The sequence below is a fragment of the Bos taurus genome, chromosome 17, assembly GCF_002263795.3.
Source record: "Bos taurus isolate L1 Dominette 01449 registration number 42190680 breed Hereford chromosome 17, ARS-UCD2.0, whole genome shotgun sequence".
Lineage (NCBI taxonomy): Eukaryota > Metazoa > Chordata > Mammalia > Artiodactyla > Bovidae > Bos > Bos taurus.
This window is the reverse complement of record NC_037344.1, coordinates 6,014,389-6,041,677: the sequence shown is the minus strand read 5'-3', so window position 1 is coordinate 6,041,677 and position 27,289 is coordinate 6,014,389. Positions and strand designations below refer to the sequence as shown.

The window sequence follows — 27,289 nt, the reverse complement described above, 5'->3', positions numbered from 1 at the left end:
AATATAGTTTAAATTATAAATGCATTTAACTTTATCTCACAGTTAAAGTTTTGTGAAATCATAGTCTTGGTTTGCAGTTGATACAATTTGGCTTCAGTTTTACCTGGATGAAAACTTTGTATAAAAGGCAGAAAAGAAAAAGACCCAAAGGAAAAGCATCAACTGGCAATGAAGCACTGTCCACACAGAACTCACAAGCTAAGGGCTACTCGGGATAAATACGCTGTCTTCTCTCTGAGGCTGATGAAGCTGTTCAAACACATTGTTTTATTAATTCTCACAGCATCCTGATGCAAGAAGCAGGACGCCGCCTCTGGTCCCTCAACTTCTAATCTCACACTTGGGCTCAGTTGCCTCTGTAGGGCTGCTGTTTGTGCGTTTATTTTTGGTCAGGGGCTCAGAAAAGAATCCATGGGAATTCTAAGGGGGAGAAAACACCCTGAGGGAGAAAAGGCTGAGAAAGGATACAAACAATCCCACTGTAGCTAATGTAGAGGATACACTCCAGTGAGGAGAGAGCGCAGAAGCAGACAGGAAGAAGGGGGAGAGGAGCGAGCTTCTTCTGCGGCTTTTACCTGCCATGTTGGCCTGGCTGGTCCCCAAGGCCTGAAGAATCAGCTGCAGCTCCCTGACAGCTGTGGCCGCCTCTTCTCCACAGGACATGTCCGGCTCCAGGACCAGTTCCAGAAGGCCGATCCCTACCAGAGAGACAGAGTCAGCCTGACCGGACCTCTCTAGCTTTGGTCCCCAGGCACATCAGCCTAGAGTTTTAGGAAAACCCTGCGCCACTGACAGGCTTCCCGAGTGGCTCAGTGGTACAGGATCTGCCTGCAATGCAGGAGACGTACGGTTTGATCCCTGGGTCAGGAAAATCCCCTGGAGGAGGGTGTGGCTACCCACTCCAGGATTCTTGCCTAGAGAACTCCATGGACAGAGGAGCCTGGCGGGCCACAGTCCGTGGGGCTGCAGAGTGGGACACTGAGTGACTAAGCGTGCACACATCATTGATGGGCTCCGACTCACTTCTCTTTACCCTCACTTCTGAATTTTTAACTTTGGTTCTTTTAATGTCTGCTTCCAACACCAAGCTGCTTGGTCCCTGACTAGGTGGTGAAGTGGATTTCAGTTTAGTCGTGGGTTAGAAGGCAGTCCACAGAAAGCACAGTCCCCACCTGGCTTGCTAATCAGCTCCGCCAACACCAATGTTGATATCCTGACCCATCTGTCAACCTCTGGGGCCTGTTTCCTCACCTGGATTGGGAAAACCCTGGAGGGGATGGGCGGTGGCAGGAAAGAAGACGAGCATCCCCAAGCCTACCTGCCCTGTTCAGGTCAATGAGCGTCTGGGACCGCAGGTCGTCGTGCAGGCTTTTGCCACTGTCCTGCTCCAGCTGGATCTGCTTCACCCTCACGGTCCTGGTGACCATCTGACTTGGCTTCCTCCCCACATAGACGCTGTATGCCAAGCTCCCGTTCACAGCGATCGGCAGCCTCTGCTGGGTAATCTGGTAGCCCGCCTGCAGGCAAATGGGGGCCAGAGTCACTAGTCTGTAAGTCAAAGCTGGGAACCAGTTGATCACTCCTTTTAATGTCCTAAAACTACAAGCGTACTTAAAAACACAATACGACAACAACAAAAAAAGGAAAACGAGCCGAAAGATTAGTCTATGCGCTGTGGCCATAATCTAGCCTGGCCTCTCCTGACTTCTCTGAGTCCCCCGTCCCCACGCCCCCAATAATGAAGCAGTAAAGCACACAGATCCTCACTCTTCCCTGCGGAGTACCATTCTGGGGACTAACAGTCATCTCTCTGTCTGCAGCCTCTGAGAAAAGAGTGTGCTGTTTCCACTTAGCTCATTAGCTCAGCCCTGCATCTGCTTACTGGGCTCCTGACAGACCCTCTTACTGGGAGTGCTGGCTAAGCACCCTGCCATCGCGTCTCAGCGCAGCCGACAGCAGCTGCCAGCGCCGTGAGCCTGGTTTTGTTCCTGCTCTCTGAGCTAACCGATCATGTCAGATGCCCTCCCTGAAAAAACTTCCCTTGTTTCTCGAGCCAGAAAATGCAGTGACACTCACGCTCCACTAATAGGAAGCACGGAGCACTAAAACACTGATGGATGTTGCCAGCGCTCCCTCACCACCTTCTGAGTGGGCGGGAAGGACTCCTTTCAGATGCACGCACACTAAAGAGAGGGCAGGTGAGACTCGGCGAAGAACAGAGGATGACACTGACGCAGCGTCCCCAGACGCTGCTCTCGGCGCTTCGCACCGTTTAGTTCTCAGGAGAGCCCCAGGAACAAAGCACAGGACATGGAGAGACTAAGGACCCACGGCCGAAGCCGCAGAGCCAGTAAGCATCAACGTTAGGAGGTGAACTCGGGTGACCTGGCTCCACAGTCTATGTTCCTGGCTTCCTGGCCAGCCCTGTTCAAGCTTAAGCTGTATCAGAATCACCTGGCAGGGCGGTCAAAACACAGATCTTCTGACCCCACCTGAAGTGTTTCTAACTCTGCAGGTCTGGGGTGGTGCCTGAGAATCTGTATTTCTGACACGTTCCTAGGAGACGCTGATGCTAGTGGCCTGGGGAACACACTTTGAGAACCACTGCATTAGGCCACCTTGTTTTCTGTGCTAAGACAGCAAGTCTTAATCTGTAAAAATTAAACTCTGGGAATGGTTGCCAACTAAAATACAGATGCTCTGTGAAACTGTGATAATATGAATCAACTGTGTAGATAAAAACGAACACTTTTTTAGTATAAGCATGTCCCGTGTAATATTTGGCAACACTAACTCCAGATTATGTGAGCTACCTGGGCCAGAAAGATCAGAAAGCCAGAAAAAATAAAGCATCTCATTTTTCAGTTGCTTACTGCTACATCTCCCACCTTAACCAAACTCGTTATCGCTCTTAAAAGATGAATAAATGCAGTTTAATTATTTCTTCCCTACCAGGCAGTGGAACTTGCTAAAAAGCTGGCAGTCAGAGGGGAAAAATAGCAGCAACTAGAGAATTCAGGTTCCCGTTGCACTTTTTATTTAATTCCACTCCTGCGTGCACCTGCTGAAAGCAGCTCACCCCCGCCTTCAGTTCCGGGAGAATAACATGAAACAGAATCAGCACTGCTGACGGCCTGAACCTCAAGCAGGGCCACACTCGCCATCAGAGGCTCAGAGCAAATCAAACATCATTTGGGAAACCCACTCACCATTACAGTTTTGGTTCAGTTCAATACTATGAAAAATTGGCTCCAGTTCACACTGGCTTTTCTCATAAAGAAAAAAAACTTTCTAATTTTAAGGAGAAGGCAGGTTAATATCGGGTTTACTGCTTTGCCAATTACTGTCATCCATCCAGGCTTCTGGTTCATGTCTCCACTTACTACTGTCCACTTAAGCGGCCCTTGGGGATAGCAGGCATGTCTGCAGAGGAGACGGTCCTATTACTGGGAATCCCAACTTGACAGAGGGGTGCTCTCCCTGTCCTCCGAGCCACAGGATGCATTGACCACTGCACGGAGGTGGCTTCCATCCTAAACGGCAATTAGCACCAAACCCCACAGCTGGGCTGAGCCTGAGAACGCAGGCTGCCTCCCCTCTGTGGTCAATTACGAACGAGCCCCCAGAGCACAAGGCTCCTGGTTGGAGCTGGCAATCAGGACCCCGTGTCCGATCTGGTCTACGTTGCGGGGAACTGGCTTCATCAGCCAGGCAGGGCCTCCCGCAGGGCTGGACTGAGCTCTGGCTGAGGACGCATGCAGCACCCCCCACAGCAAAGTCCTGGCTCTGGGTACAGGGATGGACAGACAGAGCGTACTCACAGGGAGGTCTGCATAGAAGTAGTGCTTCCGGTCAAACAAGGACTTCCTGTTGATGTGACAGTCCAGGGCTAGGCCGGTCATCACGGCTGCTTCCACGCACCGCCTGTTGAGGACCTGCAGGGACAGGACACTTACCGTCTGAGCAATTATGCTTCCCTGTGGACATCCTCCCTGGACCTGCGATCTCACCCTTCAACAGGTATGAGCTCTGGTTCTTCCTATGGGCAGCTCAGCTCACAAGCCAACTCAGTGTGTCTGGAATTGGGGAAGTGAGTGAAAGTCTCTGAGTCGTGTCGGACTCTCTGTGACCCTGTGGACTGTAGCCCGCCAGGCTCCTCTGTCCATGTGACTCTCTAGGCAAGAACACTGCAGCGGGTAGCTGTCCCCTTTTCCAGGGGATCCTCCCAACCCAGGGACTGAACCCAGGTCTCCCTCACTGCAGGTGGATTCTTTACCATCTGAGCCACCAGCGAAGCCCAAATTGGGCAAAGTTGATTAAAAAGTCGTGGTGGTGGTGGGCACTTAATAACTGCCTCGTCTGGAGTCCTTTCCCCTGACACGACATCGAAGTTAACATGGAGGGTCCCAGCAAAGCTCAGGAGAGAGATAACTACAAGGAATACCTTAGTCTCATCCCACTGCTAGCAGAACAAGAAGCCGCTCAGAACACACAGAGGCACTGACTCCTGGAGGAGGATTGGAGAAGCAGCCCTCCAAACCACCTCGGTGAGGCTGGGAAACACTGAGACAGAGAGAGAATGTGCTTCTGGAACCGACAGGGCTGCAGCCATCTCCCCCAGGGCTGGGAAGTGCCGTGCGCCTGCCTCCTGCTTTGGGTCCAGGCCCAGCTGAGCCCCCAGAAGGCGGGCCTGGGCACACTTCCCCTTCACCTGCTGCCTCCGGGGCTTCCGAGTTCCTTTTGGATCCCACCCTGTCCAGCTTTCAGGAGCATAAGACCAAGGAAGGGCTAGCAAATTTTCCAGCTCCAAAGGAAGCAAACAGCTTTCAGAAATCTGGGTGGGTAAGTGGCCGGAATAAGGTGGACAACTAGAGATAAGGAAAAAATGTATTGAGATGTGGAGTCAGACAGGCCCTCACCCCTCTTGCGCTGTGTGTCTGTACAGCTGCAGGCCTGGAAGCCACAGTTCCCCATCTCAGGGAGAGAGAGAGATGCATGCAGAGTGGGCAGTCACGGCTGGCTACAATCACAGCCCCTCTAGGGCAGGAATTCAATAAACAGTCCCTTTTCCCCACTCTGCTTCAGGGGAAGTTTTGAGGACTGCGCTTGCTCTGCAATATGTTTCTGTTTTTCATTAGAATATTTATGAGGTTCTTTAGTGCATTTAGTATGTTTTTATCTGTGTAGGGCTTTCCGGCTAAGGTTTTTCACAATCACCATTTTATTTCCACCTCACAACTCTGTAAAGAAGGAATTTGTACTATTTCAACATATCAGAAAAAGAATAAAGACCAAGAAAGACCAAGAGACTCGCCCAGGAAAATGATAAAGCCAGTTCGAGTCCACACGTGCCTGAGCCCAGAGGGTGACAGTCAGAATCCCCGTGGTGCGGGGACCAGGCACCCAGACACGGGTGGGACTTGTTGATCAGACAGAGTCTAAATGCAAACCTGTGTAAGAAAATGTGAGAGGTATCTCTACTTGCTGCAACATACAGCCCCCCTCAGCCCCCGCCAAAGAAAAAGCCAACAGCAAACCTCCCTCCTAAAAACATCCTCCCAGGCCTGGTTTTGGAAGCCAGGTTACAAAATGGAGTTGTCTCACAGCTTCTATTCAGAGCTCTTCATTTTGGGCCAAGTAATATTGTCAGCTCTGCAGTAATAATGGTTTTCATGAAAAGATGTGTGTGTGCTGGGGGCGCTGGGGTGGGGAGACACAGGATGCTCTAATTATCGATGTTTTTACTTGCTAATGTTTGGCGTTTTACTGAACAGTTGTTACCACAATACAAATAGAGCTGGTGGAGAATCCTGCCAAATTCAAGCCTGCAGATCTGATCTGGGCCAAGGCGCACGAGAACGTGAAACTGGGGTCCTGCCGCGAGGCTCGCCCCTCTGGGGCTGGGCAGCAGCGTGGTGTGCCTGGAGACTGCTGGACTGGCCGCCTGTCAGTTCTTGCTTTTCCACCCCACTCTTCTCTAACCACCGCTTTCTCTCTCGTCTCTGCCCAGTCTGCCCCTTTGGGACCAACCTGCTCCCTCTTTCTAGGCCTGGAGAGCACCCAGGTCTGTTTTGCTTGCTTCTTTCTGAGCGTGTGCTGCTAATAAACACCCTGTGCCTGGTGCTGTGGGGGAGTGGAGAGCCACGGGTGATCACAGACTCACTCTCCCCGTGTGCGCACGAGTACCTGGGCACTTGATAAACCATCATCCATTTCCAAAGGATAAGAATGAGGTAAAACACATAAACATTACAGCAGTATTGAATATACTTTAATCTTTTCTTGATGATTTAGAAGGCCTGGAGCACTTCAGGGTCAGGATTATAAGCATCCATCATCACCACACTACAGGTGCACAGGGGGGCTAGTAAACAGAGAGAGCCAGTTAAAAGAATGCCAAGAAAAAAGAATTTATTACAATCCTAGTCAAGCTGCTTGTGACAGATGGAGGTCCAGGTCAGCATGTTCTGAGGAGAGGATGCAGAATTGGAAACTTCAGCTGGGGCTGTCTTTATCTCACACAGTGCCTTCAGTGTCTATACAGACAGTTCTAGGCTTGAGGGGTGCCGAGTGACACAAGACGCTGCCGCTGGCCTCAAGGAACGTGTGCTGGGGACGTGAGCCTGCTGGCATGGCCTCCACCCTCTGCAAGTGCGTCATCCCCATGAGCACAGTCCTGATAAAGGCTCAAATCCTACAGCGTCCTGGGGCCTAAAATCACTTGGCGACCGCCATGTCTACACGGTAAAGGCCAGCCTCTGCCACGGTCTAGCTCTGACCTGAATCTTCAATTCCATCTCCTAACACACACACACACACACACACACACACACACACACGGGAAAGGCCAGGCTCTGCCACGGTCTAGCACTGGCCTCCATCTTCAATTTCATCTCCTAACACACACACACACATACACACACACACACACACACACACACAGGAAAGGCCAGGCTCTGCCACGGTCTAGCACTGGCCTCCATCTTCAATTTCATCTCCTAACACACACACACACACACACACACACACACACACACACACACACACACAGGAAAGGCCAGGCTCTGCTATGGTCTAGCGCTGGCCTCCATCTTCAATTCCATCTCCTATCTCTCTCACACACACACAACCCGCCCCCTGGCTCCCCGGTCCAGTTCTCCTATACAAACAATGCTGACTGCTGACCGCCCTATTCTTATTCACAATCTACGGAGATGTCACCAAGTCTGGGCAACTTTCCTTACTCTTCTTCCCATGTGCCTTGCTGACCTTCCACAAGCGTCCGTTTGTGCTTGCATCACGGTGGGTCAGATGTGTGTGCATGTATTGCCCCTGAACTAGGTTCCATGAGAATGGGCACTGCCTGTTCCCTCTGGACCCGGAGCCCCACAGAGAACGAAAGGCAGTGGTGGTCAGGAACGTGCGCTGAGCTCCAGTGAAGAGGGAGGGGATGGGTATCCAGGGCGGGTCTCAGAGAGGCCGCGATGCCTCTGTCTCCTCTAGGCTGTTACCTCCACCCAGTGGCCTTCAGACGTATTTCTGGAAGTGCCCTGAAACGACGACCAATCACATGTGACAAGATCAAAGAGGAATGAAAAAACTCCAAAGACGAACGTGTCCTGAAGATGCAAGTTCCAGAATTTTCTTTGCAATTCACATAAAGTAAACTACAGAAGGGCTCATGGGTAACCACAGCAGCTTCCCTATTGAAGGAAACCAACGCTCCTTGGCACTCACAAAGCACAGCTCTCTCCACGGAGCCTGAGCACAGCCCACTCTGGCTTCGGGAACCATCGATGGCCAAGTGCTGGCTGCACGCTCTTTATGTCAGGAGGTGGGCTGGGCACACCACACGCACGTGCCAGGCAATCCCCTCGGCAGTCCTAGGGCAGGTACCACCGTGATCGTCATCTTACAGATAAGGAAGGAACGCACAGAGGTTAGGTAACTCGCCGCAGGTGACTAAGTAGCAGGACATCAGATCCCAGAGCCCAGACTCTCAACTACACTCTTACCGTAAATCTTCAAAGAAGGAGGCGCATGAGTGTTGGCACTCAAGCCCGCTAACACTGAGCCATAATACTCTAGCAGCAGCTCAAACCAAACCCTTCCAGAGAGGCAGATACTGTTTCTAGCAATTTTCTTCCTGCCAGTTTTTCTACGTGCACAGGCTTGTTTTCAGATGTCTAACTCTAAAAAGGTGAGCACTGTATTCTCGGAATTTTGTAAAACACTCCGTACACATGTGTTTTACACAGTGGCTCTGGCATGTGGCGGCCGGAGAGGGAGTGGACCTAGAGTTTTTCTCAAGCAGCATACGTTATCACTGGACTTTCAAAACCTTTAGACACAAGTACCCATGAAACGATTTATCACGTAAGTAAAAAGCTGATTCTTTAATTGGCAGTTAAGAAACCTATGAGCGGTGGACGGAGGAGATGAGACAGTCAATATATGTCATGTCCAGAAGAGAGAGGCCGAGCATGTCACAGCCAGGAAAAGGATACAGGCTGAGGAGACAGTGAATGGCTTTTAAAGGGATTATCACTTGTTCCACTTGTTTGCAAAATAAGCAGAGCTGCAACCATAACTTGGTGCAATCTAACACACATCCAGCGCAGAAGGTGCAGAGGCATCATGAGACTTCCAAGGACAGGCTGCGACCCCAATGTGAGAAGCAGGCTTCCAGTCTTAAGACTTACTTTGCCTAACCAGACATTTCCTGACCTGTAAGTGTTAGAGGAAGCACACTGACTGAAACTGCCCACCCTGGCCAGGCACCGTAGTAACCACTGGCATGAGTTGTTTTATGACAGGAGATCCTGATAAGGAACGCGGAACTAATAAGCCACCACCAACAGGAAGAGTCTAGGAAAGGTGGAAAGGAGACACCGCGTGTCTGTCCACTTCCCAGAATCCCCCTCGCCAGCATCCATCTTGGCTGAGTGATGCGTGGGCCACCAGGAAAGACTCTGAATTAGAATGATCGGCCAAAGACCACCAGGAAACTAATCCCATCACCATAAAACCTGAGACTGTGAGCCACACGACAAAGCAGTTTTCCTGGGTTCCCTTACCCTACTGCTCTCCACCCCGGTGCCCTTTCCCATTAAAATCTCTTGCTTTGTCAGCACATGTGTCTCCTGGGACAATTCATTTTCAAGTGTTAGACAAGAGCCCAGTTTTGAGCCCTGGAAGGGGTCCACCTTCCTGCAACAAATGGTGACTCTGGTGGGACTCTGCTTCGCTGAGGCTGACATCCTGACCACTCAGGGTACTCAGGGGCCAGCTTGCCTGCGAATGGACCAGACCCAGAGGCCGCAACTGGGACCGTTTCGTCCCTGGTCTCCTCCTGATGTGGACAACTGGCTAGAGTGCCCCAACTGGTTAGGAACAGGAGACTTTATTGACCTCTCTCCCCTTCCCTCTCTCTTTCCTCTCCTTAACCCTTCCTATCCTTCCCCGTTTTTCTAGTCGCCCGGTCCTGGATGCAGGAATCTGGTCGAAGGGCCTCTCTGGTCGAAGGGCCTCAGCCTGAGCTGAGGATTGGAGGCTGATTACCTCCTCTTGGTAGAGAACTCGAATTCTGGTTCTGGTCTGGTCTGATTTCTGGTAGGGCTGAGTTCCAGTCTTCCCTTCTCTAGAGGCCCAGGGTAAAGTCCCATAACGCCTGGGTGTCTGTAGGTGGCAGGAGACGTCTGTAAGGCCGCCCCCTTTGCCCCCTTCTCCCGCCTCCTCCCCCTTCTTTCAACCTGGCTTCCTTTCCTCCTGAAATCTTTGATGTTAGTACTTGGATCTGAAGTTCTGTGTCTCTATAGGAGGTTTTCTGAGAGACTGTATTCTTGTATTTAAGGAGTGTCTGATGAGGACTGCCAGGTTTATATGTGTGTGTTTTAACTCTGTGTTCTGTGTTGCGATTTTTGACGGCCAATTTGCTTTTTGGCCACCATTTGGTTTAGACCTGCTGCCATTTTGTTAGAACTTGATTTTCTTTCCCTGTGCCTTGAGACCAGGGCTCTCAGGAACACTTATCTAGACCATCTCTAACTCCTGAGACTGATGGAAAAGACTTTAAAATTTTTATTGTTTTATTTATTTCAACTGTTTTTTATAAACTAGTAAATTTTATATTGTAATATCTAATTCATGACTAAACTTAGAAAATGAAGCTAGATCTTGCACTGTGTCTGTCTAAATATGTCTTGGTATGTCTTTGTCTCTGGGTAATATTTTTGAGGTTAATTTGTAAATGAGCTCTATTTATTTGGCTTAAAAAAAGGTAAGCACTTACAAATCAAATAATTCTAAATTAAACAATAAAAAAAATTTAATTAATTAATTAAACAATAAATTCCAGGTTCATGTGAACTGGGAAATATTCAGTATTAAATACCTGATATAATGTTCGTTTGTTGACCTAATACAGACATGTCTCAGAGTAATTAACATTAAGTAGAATATTTTCATTGTACCTAGGTTTAATATAAGCTAAATATTATATCTGTTACAAGATTGTCAATAAGGAAATTACCTCAAGTGAAGAAACTTCTAAAAAATGTAAATGAGATATGAGCTTTTACATAAACTCTATTAAGAATAATTATTCTTTAGAAATATCTGTCTAAAATAGTCTCTCCAGATTGGTGTAACTTAAATTTCTAAGGGTTGTGCCAAGTGTGCTAAGTGTTGGAAGTCTACTGAATAGTTAGGTCATTTCCAAATAAAATAAGATTTTGAAATATTTACTACTAAACACTAATTTCCTTTTACAGAGAAACTAAAGAGATTTGGGACTATAAATGAACAATGTTTGGTGCCATCCTAAAATGTTCTAAGAAAGCAAGGGTTTTGGAAATTATCACTGGTATTTATACTCACCAATCTATAAAATGCTAATATAAAAGTTAGTTCTTGGTTGCTAAAGAAAAGTAGGAAGTGTTTTCAGTAAAAAAAAAAAAAAAAAGAAAGAAAAGGTATGAAAAAATACTAAAAAGAGTTATGCATGATCAGGATTTTCTAAAATTGGATTACAATTAGTTAGATAAATGGATTTTGTTAGAAATGACCCAGTCGTAAGAAAACTGGTTAGAGCCAACTAGGTCCAAGATGGCGGCGCTGACTTTCACTAGACTTTGAGCCTTGGTATTCAGGCCTATTGTGACGTATCAACAAGCTAAATGATACACCCACCAACACTGACTAAATCTGACCAAATGTTCTAAACCCTTCTAATTGATCTTTTCGAGAAAACTTCCTAAATAGAATCCTTTGAAGTTCTTTTGACCTCTAGCTAACTTTGGGGTGCTTCAGAGGGCCCCTGAAACATCCCAAAGAGAGATATTAAACTGTGTTTATTTGGTTGGTTAAATTATATGAAAAAGATTATCAAATGAGTAATAAATTTTCTCATGTTATAATGTATGGTAAAATTACTAATACAGATATCCTAGAAGTTATATGGAGTTCTTAACATTCTGATATGTCCTGGTATTCTAATGGAAAACCTGATGACTTCACAAAAGTTAACAGAAGGACTGAATGAACCAGCGAATATGCTTATAACTTTTATGGTTTCTATCTGAAATATTACGGGTTTTCAGGGAGTAGGGAAAACCTTCCTCTCAAACTAATTATGACAATACTTTAGTAAAATTAAACATTATAAACAAAACAATTATATTTTCTATCTGACTCCTCCAAAAATTGGAAATTCTTAGGTTTCCAGTAAGTTTATCAAATGAGTTAGGTTATCTCACAAGTACAAAAATCTCAAGAAATTTTTGAAACCTTAAAAAAGGAAGAACTCACCTAGATTTGTTAGGCAAAATCTGTGATAAGCCTTTGATGTGAGTTTCCCAGCTCTGTTTTATTTTAAAAGTACAGTCTGAGACTCTAAATGTTTCAGCAAAATGAAAAGTCTATAATCAGTTATGGTTATATAAATCATCAGACCAAAATTAGTGAGAACAGACCTATTTGCAAACAAACTAGCCTTAATTTGGTTACATTTTATAAAAATGAGGGTAACTTTAGGGAGGAAAAGATATTTCAAAACATGTTAAATCCCAGTTTGTTAATGGAGGTCTGCATCTAGTAAGACTCATCTCTTAGTTCTTTGCTGTTATGTGACATTAATGCAAAATTTAACTGAATTCTTAAAGAACACCCTAAGTTTGTTTCTGAAGCTTCTCTCAGTAATCTATCTTTGGATGAAGATCAGATGCCTCATGACCTGCGACCAGGACTGGAAAAAGACGTAATTTAAGGGACTGTCTCCAACCTGGATGGAAGGACTTTTTTAATCAGGTACTCTTAACTAGCTCATGCACAATGAAACTGAAGGGAAATTAACTCTTAGATTAACTCCCACTTACAAAGGCCCCTACACTGGATTGGTCTATAGAAAAGACAGCTGACCTGATCTCACCTTAAAATGATGCTCAAGCAGGAAAAACTACACTAAACCAGGATGAGAAGACGACGACATCAGAGATAGATAGCTTGCCCAAGATGCTGGACCTAATTCGTATGATCATTTATGTTTTCTTGACTTCTTAGACCTTTGCATATAAATCAAATGCTTTTCTATCATAGGCCTGATTCTATGCTAGTTTTAGAAATCAATTCAATTGTTGGGTTTGTGGCCTATTACCTGTGTCTAGTTCTGGGTTACCTTGGTAAATTTCTCTACTAAAAGACTCTAACTGGTTGGCCCTGAGAAAATTTACTTAAAAAAAAAAATTATAGTCATATTCAGGTCACTGTGATATTACTGGATGGGATCCCCACACCGGGCCAATTAATAATGCCTGCTCTGACTCTGGCCATAAATTTGAGCTTTTTTCTATCAATAACCTCAGATATGCAGATGACACCACCCTTACGGCAGAAAGTGAAGAGGAACTAAAAAGCCTCTTGATGAAAGTGAAAGTGGAGAGTGAAAAAGTTGGCTTAAAGCTCAACATTCAGAAAACGAAGATCATGGCATCCGGTCCCATCACTTCATGGGAAATAGATGGGGAAACAGTGGAAACAGTGTCAGACTTTATTTTTGGGGGGGCTCCAAAATCACTGCAGATGGTGACTACAGCCATGAAATTAAAAGACGCTTGCTCCTTGGAAGAAAAGTTATGACTAACCTAGATAGCATATTGAAAAGCAGAGACATTACTTTGCCAACAAAGGTCCGTCTAGGCTATGGTTTTTCCTGTGGTCATGTACGGATGTGAGAGTTGGACTGTGAAGAAAGTTGAGCACCGAAGAATTGATGCTTTTGAACTGTGGTGTTGGAGAAGACTCCTGAGAGTCCCTTGTACTGCAAGGAAATCCAACCAGTCCATTCTAAAGGAGATCAGCCCTGGGTGTTCTTTGGAAGGAATGATACTGGGGCTGAAACTCCAGTACTTTGGCCACCTGATGCAAAGAGTTGACTCATTGGAAAAGACTCTGGGAGGGACTGGGGGCAGGAGGAAAAGGGGACGACGGAGGATGAGATAGCTGGGTGGCATCACCAACTCAATGGACATGAGTTTGAGTGAACTCTGGGAGTTGGTGATGGACAGACAGGGAGGCCTGGCATGCTGCAATTCATGGGGTCGCAGAGAGTCGGACATGACTGAGTGACTGAACTGAACTATTACTCAAGCTCAATCAGAGCAACAAGAAAAGTTTCAGCAAAGGAGGAAAAAATCTCCAACAATTATGGGATGGATTTATATAGATAACACCAGCTATGGTAATTTAGGCTTAAAGTCTCCTCTGTGTTGGAAACAATTAAATCATACTATGGACAATCAATCTAGTAACACTAGAAAACGGGGCTATGTGCCTTATAGATGGTGTCAATATATAATTTCCCTGGAAGATAAAGACTCTACAGAGCAGACTAAGTCAGATGACCTGAGATTTACTGGGCTACATCTAATGGAAGCTCTTAACTTAAGTCTTACTTGTGACTTTACTAATAGTGCTGGCTATGTTATTTGTATTTCACCTATTTTACAAAATTGCTATCTCTTACACTGTCAAATGTGTGTCTGAGGGCTCTAATAGAATAATATATAGTCCCATATGAGATGGATGATGGTAACAGTGTAACTCCAGATACGGGAAGAAGCAACAAGAGGGAATATTTTCCTGGACCAAGAGGCTAGTAAGAGGTGGTCCAGAGAATTTTGGATACTGTTTTATGGCCTAGTCCAGTAACAGCAGATTGAGTGGCCTGTCAACAAAATCTCTGCCAAACCTGAGAATGGACATTCTCAGCACCATGGGATAAAATAGTCATGAAATGTCCCCCTCAAAATCATGGTCAAGTTTATGAGCAAAAAGGGGCTCTGCCAACTGAAGACTGACACTTGCCATCTACATCTACAAAAATTAAATCATGGCCGTTGCAACTGCTGACCTTCAATTCCTCTGAAAGGGGTTCAGGGTGAAAATTACGAATGAGGCACTCTGTGCTCTGGGAAAAACTGGCAGAACAGGCCTTCAGATAGTTAGATCTTTTCCAGAGAAGATTTTATGAGTCCCAATTCTTGCATCTTCTCACACCTAGAGAAACACTGACATCATTAATGGTGAAATCTGCTTTGACTGTTAAGGAAAAGTTTACAATTAAAAGTCAAAAGAGAGTAGCTATGGCACCCCACTCCAGTACTCTTGCCTGGAGAATCCCATGGACAGAAGCCTGGTGGGCTGCAGTCCATGGGGTCGCTAGGAGTCGGACACGACTGAGCGACTTCACTTTCACTTTTCACTTTCATGCATTGGAGAAGGAAGTGGCAACCCACTCCAGTGTTCTTGCCTGGAGAATCCCAGGGACGGGGGAGCCTGGTGGGCTGCCGTCTATGGGGTCACATAGAGTCGGACACGACTGAAGTGACTTAGCAGCAGAGTAGCTATGGTTCAGATATCCTGGGAAATAACTAGGTGATCTATGGGTGTACTTTCAGATTAGACCTTGCATTGCTAAATACTTGAGTTTTCTGAGTCGTGTCAGGCTTGGATGCCACCATTCTCAAAACAATGTCTGCTGGAAGCTAGTAACTGCAACCTTACTTTTTATAAAACTAGGCAACTGGATACCTGGCTACAAGTCTCCCTGAAGTGCCAGGTCCAGTCTGGGTTTCAGGCCTAATCTTCTAAAAAGAAATGAGATTTATTTTGTCTACAAAATTCCAGTTATCCCTCCTCCAGCTACTTCTAATTGGGTCTGTTACACCAAAATGGCAGACCAAGGGATTGAAATTTTAATCATACAAGGCTCAGATCCAGGACTTGGAACTCGGGAATATTTCCAGTTCAGTGTCTATTCTCCAAGCTGAGGCAGTCCTATGCTCCATTTTGACAGGAACTTACCACAGTCATAGTTGCCTAGTTCCCTAAATTAAAACTGAGCAGGATTCTGTGGGGCTCTGGAGTAGAGATCTGTTCTGTGTTCTCCATTTCTTATCTGTAGAATATAGACTTCATTCAGCCTCCTTGACCTTCCCTGAGTTCCAAAGGATGGATTCAAACAATTGCTAAAGTCACAAACCCTGCAACCCTCACCCCAAATGTTGCCTTCTGTTTCGGGGACCAGAGATGACCATCCTGTTAGGTCTCCTGTTTGGCCCTTGTCTATTTCATCTCTGAGAGGAGCCAACAGTTTCCAACTAAATTGCTGTTACTACAAAGGTGGAAGCTGGTTTCAGATGTGCAACACCCCAACTTAGATCAGGTAGAGAGAGACTTCTGTTCTGCTAGGCAGGCCTACGCCCATGCACAGCAGGAAGAAGTTACAGAAGAAAGAGACCTCCGCCCCAATTCCCAAGAAGTATCTTGAGTATGAAGTCTCTCAGCGGGGAGTTGTTAGAGGAAGCACACTGACTGAAACCGCCCACCCTGGCCAGGCACCATAGTAACCATTTGCATGAGTTGTTTTATGACAGGAGATCCTGATAAGGAATACAGAACTAATAAGCCACCACCAACCGGAAGAGTTCAGGAAAGGTGGAAAGGAGACACTGCGTGTCTGTCCACTTCCCAGAATCCCTCTCGCTAGCATCCATCTTGGCTGAGCGATGCGTGCGCCACCAGGAAAGACTCCGAATTAGAATGATTGACCAAAGACCACCAGGAAACTAATCCCATCATCATTAAACCCGAGACTGCGAGCCACGTGGCAGAGCAGTTCTCCTGGGTTCCCTTACCCTACTGCTCTCCACCCGGACACCCTTTCCCAATAAAATCTCTTGCTTTGTCAGCACATGTGTCTCCTCGGACAATTCATTTCCAAGTGTTAGACAAGAGCCCAGTTTCGGGCCCTGGAAGGGGTCGCCTTCCTGCAACATGAGTATAACAATCATTCTTTTAACCACAACTCCCAATACACCTAAAATAAACGATCAAGGAATTCACATCCTACTTTTTAGTATGTCTTGATTATTTCCCTCCTCCTAAATCCTCCAATTTAATTCAGGCTTCCATTCAAACATGCTCCCCTCCAAGCAAGACTTCTGCACTAATCGCCTGGCCACGTTTCTCCACCTCCACAATTAGCTCTGGACTCTTGCCTCTGTACCAACTGATTCTTCTAAAGAATAAATCCGTTCACATAACTCCCCTGTTAAAACCCTTCTCCGGCCTCCCCATCACTAAAAGGACAAACACCAAGTGCTTGATGGAGTCTTCAAGGCTCTTTGAGGTTCGGCCCGATCACCTTTCTGGCTTAGCCCTAACCCAAGAGACGCTCATACAGCAAGACACATAACATGCTTTTGCACAAGCTGCTGCTTCTGCTGGGAACACCCTTCCTCCTCATCCATTTGAGCAAGATCCTGGCACCTGGCAAGACTCCCCTGTAGGCATCCCTCCTTTTCAGGTCCCCGCCCTCTGGAAAAGCACTGGCTCCCCAGCCAGACTGAGCTCCCTGAGGGCAGTCAAGTCACTTTATCTTCTTTGCCCTATTATTTAAAGGCCATGCCAGCTGATTAAACATTAACTGAGGTAGTGAATAATTTAGCATCCCTTTTATCAACATCCCAAACTCCATAAGCTAGGAAATAAAAGCAAAACTGTTTTATAAAATATGTGTTAGGAAAAAAGAAACCACTCAGTATGTAGAACAGACGCGATTTAATGCAGAGACTTTATTACACAGATGACAGACGGGCTAGGATGTCAAAGAGGCAACTGAGAAGATTCTCAGCGGCAAGAAGCCGCTCATGCCCCAGGGAGGGAGGGGAGGGGTTGGCGGGGGGCAGCGTTGCTGGCAGCAGGGGGAGGGCACCAAGGATGCTGGAAACCCGGTGGACCCGTCTCCATGGCAGGAACCACGGGTGTGACCCCTGCATTACCAGAGATGCTGCCGGAGGGAAAAGGGAAGGAGAGGCTCTCTGTTGCTGCTTTCCTCCCAGCGCCAGTCTCTCATCCAAGCCTCCCGCCTAAGCAGTCAAAAGCCAGCTAGCAGGGGAGGCATGAGGGGACACCAGGAAGACCAGCCTGTGGGGGCAGCGTGCCCCCCACCCCAGGACACCCTAAAGAGCAGGGGAATGGTGAGCGCAGGCTCTCGAGAACGTGGGACGGACCACACAGCGAGCCACATCCATGTCTGATTCACTTCTGTGTCTTTTTCTTTTGATAAATATCTAACTGATCAAATGATATCACTCTCAAGTCTGCCCAGTCAACAACAAAAAAGAAGGTCTTGTTGACTCCTTTTTCACATACTGGGAGCCAAGAATTATGAAATGTCACTAATGCGTAAGGAGCATCTGTGATAACTCAACGTGGGCTGGACAGAACTCTAAGGTGACATTAACCATTAGGAAAGGATTTGCTATGAAGATAATGGAACAAAAAAGACTGCATACCTTACTCAAGTCGATAAAAATACTGCCTAGGATTTTAGCACATTTATGTGAAATTCCACTGATTACAAAGAAATCTACTCACTGAAGTCAGTCTTGGGGACCTACGCCAGGAAATATTTGTGATGCACTTCAAAGGGGTAAAACTCCAGTCTTCAAAAGAGCCTGCAGTTCACGCCATCTCTCTCCTTCCTCCTTAACCCTCAACTGGTGAGCCCACGGCGCTGTGATATGCAAAGTCAGTCCAATGGTTACCAGGACCTCCTAAAAAACTGTGGCAACATGCAAAACCGCGTAACTCACTGAAAATTCGGTTGGCCGCTCCTCTGGCACATTCAAAGACTCTGTGGTGACGCCTTACGAAAAGCCCAAGCGGCAATTATTCTATGAAATTAATGTTACATGTGACAAACCTGATGGATGATTAAGATATAGCACCGTAAATGCTTTAATTTATAGAGAGAAAGTAATTAAGATTTACTAAGTAAAAATAAGGCACTAAAACGGGTCTTTATTTTACTGCTAACCATAAATTTGTCTCAAAGCACGAACTCTCTCTGATTCATATTCAAAGCAAAAGTTCCCACACAGATAAATTTTCATTACGGTAGAGAAAGCTGCTCCCCACTGCCTCACCCCCACATTCTTTCTCACCACTGAGCTCTTCTGTCATCACCCAAAACAAACACTTCAAGGTCTGATGACTAAGCGTGCTGAAACTGCTAAGAAATTTTTTTTTAAAAAGTGGACTTTTACCATCAAAAGATACCAGCTTTGGGAATTCCTTTGTAGTCTAGTGGTTAGGACTCATCGCTCTCAGTGCCAAGGGCCTGGGTTCAACATCTGGTTGGGAAACTAAAACCCCCGAAGCCACACAGGATGGCCAAAAATAAAAGAGTTACCAGCTTTATGCAGATACTAAATATTTATCTAAATACACCCACATAAACATATATGTTCTTTACACCTAAGGGGTGTTGCCTCGGGAAAAGGAGAAAGAATGCTACAATTTCTTTTATTTAAATCCCTCCCTCACAAAAGAAGAAGAAAAACAATCAAACACCCATCCCAGGAAACAATTCTTGTTCAAAGAGGAGGGGTGTGGTCTGACAGGTCAGCCCCTGAGCTCCAAGGCGCCTCTCTATTCTCTTGCCCTCCGAAGCAGTTCCGCAACCCAGGACTGGTCAGGATCGAGGGCGAGGACAGACCTCCTGGGTGTCCACTCTCCTCACCTGAGATCCCATTCTCTGCCAGCTTCCGCCCCCTGACACGGTCAGGTGGCCTCAGGCTGGTGCCCACACCTACCACTAGTGAGGGGGCTGGGGAGGGCAGCCTCGACCAGGCCGGCCTCTGACACTGGAGGACTCTCTCCCTGCTGTGCCTCGGACCACTGGGTACTAGGACCCAACACTCACCTCTGTGCTGGTAGGAAAGAGGAAAACTCCAGGGCTACCTCCAGCCTAGGGGAAAAAGACCTCTCACGGGACACAGCATCGGGTCCTTGGAGCTCACTCTAGGGTGAAGACTTGAAGACTTGGTTAGAGAGGAGGTTTGAGAACGCTTGGCAGCCAGTGAAAAACAAGCTGGGTGTGCAGGTTAACCAGCCTCCATTCCTTGCTCCCACAACACTCTCAACAGTTACTAGTTGGCAATTAACCTCATCTTGAGAAGGCATTTACTGATTGACAAGTTGGGCAAAACTGAGTCAGAAAGACCTTCGCCGAAATCTTCCCTACTCAGCCGAAATCTACTCAGCAGCTGTGTCACCTTGCACCGATCATCTAACCTCTCTCAGCCTCAGCTTCCTCATCTGTGAGGGGAAAAAACAGTATTTTGCAGGACTGCTTGGTGAATTAAATGAAATTACTCGACATATGGGAGACATTTTAGTAAATCCTAGTTTCAGAATGGAAGCGTTATTAAATGCAAAATGCCCCAATCAACTAAATCTTTCATATTCAAGCTTTTGTAAGAGACAATGGGATCTAATAAGGAAAGGTCTAAACAGTTCCACAGGCCCATTAGTCTAGATTTATAATCCAAAGTAAAGTACAACAGATGCTGAAATTATGTATTATGTCAACATAATATTTCCCCCTTAAATGATAACCAACACCTTTTGTGATAATTAGTGTGTTATCTGCAGAGGAATAGAGACCATATTTCTTAACGTCTCAGGAAGCTTATATGACTTCATTTTCTCTGTTTTATTGTGAGGCAAAATTTCCTTGGATAAATCGTATGCTTGCCTGTGGCTGGAAAAAGCTCCCATTCTTAAGTGAAAGAAACTACCTTCTGACAAGCTGAAGAGCTACACACCAGATAACTGAGTCCATTTTTACTGCCATCTCATTGCTGCCCACTGCTATCTGTGACTTCCTGTCTTCTAAGGTAGCAGCTACTTTTGAAATTTAAAGACAGTCTGTGGAGAAGAGATGTCTGCAGGCATGAAGCAGACATGGCAGTCACGTTTGAAAACAATCACTGTCCTTCAGCAACATGGATGGATCTGGAGATTTATCATGTAAGTCAGAAAGAGGACACACACCACATGGTATCACTGACATGTGGACTCTAAAATACGACAGTGAACTTAGCTACAAAACAGAAACATGAAGAGCAGACCTGTGGCTGCTGAAGGGCAGAGGACTGGGAGTCTGGGATCAGCAGATGCAAACTACTACATATAAATGTATAAACGGCACGGGGAACTACACTCAATATCGGGTGATAAACCACAGTGGAAAAGACTATGAAAACAGAAAGATACATATATGTAACTATGTGTGTGTGTGTGTGTGTGTGTGTGGGATCCGGCGAGGATCTTGACGGGAGAAAGATTTCCCCCTAATTTTAACTCTGAATATGTCTTTCTCTTGTTTATAGCTTTTAAGAAAAGTATATTAATATTGCTAAAGCTCCAATACTTTGGCCACCTGATACGAAGAGCCAATTCATTGAAAAAGACTCTGATGCTGGGAAAGATTGAAGGCAGGAGGAGAAGGGGACAACACAGGATGAGATGGCTGCATGGCATCACGGATTCAATGGATATGAGTTTAAGCAAACTCCAGAAGATAGTGAAGGTCAGGAAAGCCTGGTGTGCTGCAGTCCATAGGACTGCAAACAGTCAGATAAGACTCAGTGACTGAACAGCAACAAATACTAATGTTAAAAGGCTAAAGCGTATAAATCCATTCATTTTAGACCACTGTCCCCATACTGAAACTCGGTCTTTTCTAACCTATCCTAAAATTTACTCCCAAGACAAGAGAGATTACATGGAATGCCAAACTTTTTCATATTTCTGAAACCTTAAGAGTAATCAGTGATAGTGATAAAAAACATTTATTTCATGAGTGAACAGCTCCTATGACCCCAAAAGAGATCTACTTATTTCTTTATGTAAAAGATTAGTTCTTACTTGAAAGCTCTATTGCTGAGAAACGAAGCAACTGACCTGAACCAACGAAACTCTAGGAAATGCTAGCTAGGCATTCATTATTGGTATGGACAGGGAATTTGGTGGAATAAGGCCTGTGAATATCAAAAGCAATTCCTAGAGACACGTGTCATTCTATTTAAAGTGCATGCATGCTAAGTCACTTCAGCCGTGTCCAACTCTGCAAACTTACGGACGTTAGCCTGCCAGGTCCCTCTGACTATGGAATTCTCCAGGCAGTAATACCGGAGTCGGTTGCCATGCCCTCCTCCAGGGGATCTTCCTGACCTAGGGACTGAACCCATGTCTCACATCCCCTGCATTGGCAGGTGGGTTCTTTACCACTAGCACCTCCTCTAGCTCTATTCATCAGTCCCAGGAATGCCCCAAGGAGTAAACCTTTGGGAGAATCTATCAGGACAAAGATTTTCAGGAAAAAAAATCCTGAACTTTATGCATCCTAGAAGTATACAGCATCTTGTTACAGGCTTCCTGGCAAACTATGAAATCATGGAGGCTAATAGGAGAAAAAAAAAGAAAAGCTAAACGTTCATAGGCAAACCCCCTATTCCATTAGCTGTGTTTGCTGTCAGAGCAGATAACAGAAGAACTAGCCAGGATCTAAAAATATGTCAATGTCGTGAAAAGGGAAAAAAGGGAAAGAGAGAGTGCAGAGAGAGAGAAAAGGAAAGGAAAAAGAAACAAAAAAATGAGACTAGAGTCACGCCAACTAAATGCAGTGTGTGGTCTCTGACTGGATCATGAGCCGGGGAGAAGGAAATAAAGGATGATACTACTCGACTGTGAACTCTGTCCTGGATAACCGGCTTGTAACCAGGCTGGCTTTCCTGAGTGTGATCATTACACAGCATCAGTAAGAGAATGTTTTTGCTCCTGCCAGAAAAGATGCTGAAATATTTGCGAACGAAGGGTCATGGTGTCCGCAACTCACCCTCCAATGCCTAATTCAAAAGGAAAAAAACCACCTAGATGTCGGCGGGATGTTCAGTGTACTCTTCTGTATGTCTGAATTATTTCAAAATAAAAGGTCTAGGGGACGAAGAAAAGAGTAGACAATTCTCCTACCTAAGAGGCTGGGGAGATGCTAGAAGCCTTGAGTGGGAAGAGAGCCTAGAGGAGGCAGGAGCTGCTTACACTGATGCGAACTGATGAACCACACACATACGTCAGAAGCCCCGTTCAAAGCTGCTGAAAATTAGTCGTAGAAAAGAAAATATTCTATATACTATAATCTGTCTAAACTTCCCTATCCCATAGTTCAGTGATATGATGCCAAGCGACACGAAGCTCCTTGTGCAGATGATGAAGCATGGTGTTAACACTCATAGGACTGTTAAGGATTTCATTTTACAGGTGAAAAATGTGTTAAAGGGAATTCTGTTCCATCTGTATATAAGTATATAAATCCTGCATATAGACCACTTTTATATAAACAAGAATACGAAGGAAAGATGTGTGTGCTCTTTGACCTGGTAGGAAGATAATTTTCCCCAGTTGTATCTTTTCTAGTTGAAAACACTTTTAGCTTCCCCCAAACTTGAACAGGTATCCAATTTGCTGTTAATGTTTCTCTTCTGTTGTCTCACTATGTAAACACAAATGTAACTTCTCAATTTTTGCTTCTCTGAAAAAAATCTATAATGGAAAACTCTGTATTGTCATTCACGTGCGCTGTGCCATTTTAAGTGCCGAACCCTACCGGCCACTGTAAAACGGAAGGAAGCACTGTCTGTATTGATATTCTAATGCTGTAATGTTAAGAGCATGAGCACCACAATAACATCAGGTAACATTTACATGCCACTCGTAAGCTACGAGGTGCTTTCATATACAGTAGCTTCTCTGCATAGAAGTAAAAATGTAAGAGAACAAGAAATACGTAAATAAGAGGGCTAGCTAGCTGTGATAAGTAAAAACAAGTTATGAGTGATGACAGGCATCTTAAATGTTTACAACCAGCTATAAAGGCAAAATTCCCTCTTGTGTTTCTTGGGAAATGAACAATTAGCAAATTCTGCAGAGGGAAATACAGTCTGGTGCTTTATGCTAAGAATGGGAGCCAGGCAATTCTCTCTTCTATTTTTAACTGGGCTTCTGACCTCCTGGTATCCTTGGGTAAGTCCAAAAGGCCCTCAATTTCTTCTCTTATCAATTGGGGTTGGAGCCTCTGGCCTCGCTCACTGGGGTGTCCTATGAGTTGGCAAACAACACTGAAAATTTGAGACGCAATTGACGATCACATATTACTGTCTGTTTGTATTACCTAAGAAAGCTGCAGAGCATGACAAAGACTCTTGATTGATTATGCTTCCTGCTTCTCTACTTGTGAAAAGAGATCCACGCATCAATATTTGGAAGAGAGTACTTTTAAGCCTCCTGGGAACACTAACATTTTCCTGATTCCTACTTTTTCTCCCTGCCCCAGCGTCAGGCCTTATTTTAAGGACTCAGCGAGAGGCAGAAGCCTGGGAAACAGGGAGGCTCACTAGCAAGAACCCTCTGCCACGAGTAAGAGACCCTCTTCGGAGGAGCCCCGCCTGACTACACTGACAACGCCAGCATCGCCAAGCCTACACTTGGCATACTGGGATGCCAATGGCAAATGACTTCCTAACGTGGCCAAGGTCTTTCAAAGAGCAAAGGAAAAAAATTCCCCAAGACGCTGCAGTGCAGAGAGTCACCTACTCCTCCTCCCAAACTAAATATGAAGCTGAAGATACACTGAAAAATGAATACAATTTATTCAAACAACAGACGAATATTCCTGTAGTGTGGAGAAGGAATTCCAAAGGAAACCACCCCACAAAAAAAGAGTACCTCATGTCTCCTTCCAGAAACTGGCTCAGGCTTTTGAGGGCAGAACTGAGCATCCTCCAGTCTCCTGCCCCCATGCTTCCTCGTGGATTCTGCTCTCTAGTCCATATACTTTTGTTCTCAAAAGAGGAGTGACTTTTGTAATGAGCAACTTTGGGAAAAGGAATTGAGCATATGTGGCCAGCTCCTTATGGCCCAGCATTTTTATTACAGGCTCTGGTATACATCACCAGGACACAGCCTGTGTGAGCTCTTTCTGATCAGCACGCCCACCAAGATGGTATATTCTGGTCTGCTCTGGCCATGTGATAAGCTTTCTACAAGTGAAAGGTCTATGCTTTAGGGGGATGCAAAAAGTACTAGAAGCCATTTGGATGTATCGTTATATTCTTCAATCAAGCTATTATTGGTAATGAAACCAGCAGGTTCATCTCCATTTGTCTGAACACTATGCTGATTTCTCAACTGGTTCTGACTCAAGAGGCTTCCCTCGCGACGGTAAAGTGTCTGCCTGCAATGTGGGTGACCCGGGTTCGATCCCTGGGTTGAGAAGATCCCCTGGAGAAGGAAATGGCAACCCACTCCAGCATTCTTGTCTGGAGAATCCCATGGACAGAGGAGCCTGGTAGGTTACAGTCCATGGGGTTGCAAAGAGTTGGACACGACTGAGAGACTTCACTTTCTTCCACTTTTCTGACTCAAGATGGGAAGACAGTATTATTTTTATTGACACCCTAAAAGCACACATCTTCCTGGAAACACTTTTCTACTACTCATGAAGCCAATCCAGAAACCACCCCCCGTGACCACCACCAGCATCAGCAATGGCTCCAAGGGGCAGAGGAAGCTGGAGGCAGCCGGCCGCCGTGGCCAGGGGTGCCTCCCTGGGACGGCAGAGCCTTTACAGGGCTGCTGCAGTGTTTCAAAGCTCTGGACCTGTCCGGAAGAAAAATGGATGGTATCCAGGTGCATGATTTCAGGCTGCATTTTTATTATTGGCTTCTAGAATAAATCACCAGAACAAAGCCTATATGAACTGCCTGAATGGCAGAGACAAAAACTGTCACAGAACACAGTTACGTAATTTTTTTAAACTACTGTATGTTTATTTCAAGAAAACACCTCTGAGCTTGCATACCCCTGGGCACCTTCGGTAATGTGTTCGTGGTTGATTTTTCACACATTCTCACCTTGTTTTCTCGTATTACAGACTTGTGGGCGGAGTAGTGCACCAAATTCATTTTGAACAGTTTAGAGTTAAAACAGAGCACTAGCTCCTCTAACAAGGGCTTGCTGCTGTTGTACTCAATGTCTCATCCAAGGGCATATTTTGAAGGGAAAATAAACCTGCATGATGGGATGTGGAAATCGGTAAATAGGTAAAAAGCCCTTTTTAAGCTCAACACTGAAGGTTTCTTGCTCAAGGATGAATCTCTGGGGAGACGAGGATGCTGCCTGGAGGTGGTCCCTTCCCAGAAAGGAACACGAGGCTGTATCAGAAACAGTCACTTGGGGAGAAGGCCACACAAAGTCCCATGGGTTCCCAGAGACTGCGGTGGAGAGGAAAACAACCCCTCAGCTTCCTCATGGGCTGCCTTTGCCAAAACCTGCTGTTTTTAAATTGGGGGATAATTGCTTAAACGTTGAGCTGCTTTCTGCCATACAACACGAGTCAGCTGTAAGGATATATAAATATCCCCTCCCTCTTGAGCCTCCTTTCTACCCAACCCGTCTGGGTCATCACAGAGCACCAGGCTGAGCTCCCTGTGCTATACGGCCGCTTCCCCCTGCTAGCTATTTAACACATGGACGGAGGAGCCTGGTGGGCTGCAGGCCATGGGGTCGCGAAGAGCCGGACACGACTGAGCGACTTAGCAGCAGCGGCAGCAGCAGGGTATATATGTCCAAACTACTCTCTATTCGTCCCACTCTCTCCTTCCCCTGGTATGTCCACAAGTCCATGCTCTACATCTGCATCTCTCTATTCCTGCCCTGCAAAGAGGTGCATCAGTACTATTTTCTAGATTTTATACACACACACACGTACATGTATTAAATTTTTTTTTCTTTCTGACTTATTTCACTTTCTATAACAGGCACCCGTATCAGTTCAACTGACTCAGATGCATTCCTTTTTATGGCTGAGGAATACTCCATTGTGTGTATGTACCACAACTTCTTTATCCATTTACCTGTTGGTGGACATCTAGGTTGCTTCCATGTCCTGGCTACTATAAATAGTGCTGTGGTGGGAATGTAAACTGATACAGCCACTGTGGAGAAGAGCATGGAAAGTCCTTTAAAAACCAGGAATAAAACTACCACGTGACCCAGCAGTCCCCCAACTGGGCATACACCCATCATTCAAAAAGACAGATGTACCCTGCTGTTCCTCTGAATTGTACTATCTGGCTTTTTTGTTGTTCCTTGAGAGGAATGAGATGGCATCATCACTTCCACACACCAAAAAACAATTCATTAAGGATGAACTGCTTTTGGAAAGTGGGAACTTTTAAAGGAAATGGGTAAGAGGGTACATCCTCGCACAACTAGGGGGAATTTGGAAAGAGCTTCCAGCCAAAGATGGAGAAGCTCTACAGAGTCAGCAAAAACAAGACCAGGAGCTGACTGTGGCTCAGACCATGAACTCCTTATTGCCAAATTCAGACTGAAATTGAAGAAAGTAGGGAAAACCACTAGACCATTCAGGTATGACCTAAATCAAATCCCTTATGATTATACAGTGGAAGTGAGAAATAGATTTAAGGGCCTAGATCTGATAGATAGAGTGCCTGATGAACTATGGAATGAGGTTTGTGACATTGTACAGGAGACAGGGATCAAGACCATCCCCATGGAAAAGAAATGCAAAAAAGCAAAATGGCTGTCTGGGGAGGCCTTAAAATAGCTGTGAAAAGGAGAGAAGCGAAAAGCAAAGGAGAAAGGAAAGATATAAACATCTGAATGCAGAGTTCCAAAGAATAGCAAGAAGAGATAAGAAAGCCTTCTTCAGCGATCAATGCAAAGAAATAGAGGAAAACAATAGAATGGGAAAGACTAGGGATCTCTTCAAGAAAATTAGAGATACCAAACGAACATTTCATGCAAAGATGGGCTCAGTAAAGGACAGAAATGGTATGGACCTAACAGAAGCAGAAGA

General features: G+C 45.6%; 1 protein-coding gene across 2 annotated transcripts in view; it reads right to left on the bottom strand.

Moving 5' to 3' along the window:
- GATB (glutamyl-tRNA amidotransferase subunit B) overlaps positions 1-27,289 on the bottom strand; it is a 102,444-nt gene that overhangs the window by 53,834 nt on the left and 21,321 nt on the right. For both annotated transcript variants that reach the window (NM_001046343.2, XM_024977334.2), the window contains exons 3-5: positions 3,822-3,935; positions 1,319-1,517; positions 576-698 (exon numbers count right to left, since the gene is read on the bottom strand). In NM_001046343.2, the coding sequence (NP_001039808.2) occupies positions 576-698; positions 1,319-1,517; positions 3,822-3,935 (436 nt within the window). The remainder of the gene's footprint in view (positions 1-575; positions 699-1,318; positions 1,518-3,821; positions 3,936-27,289) is intronic.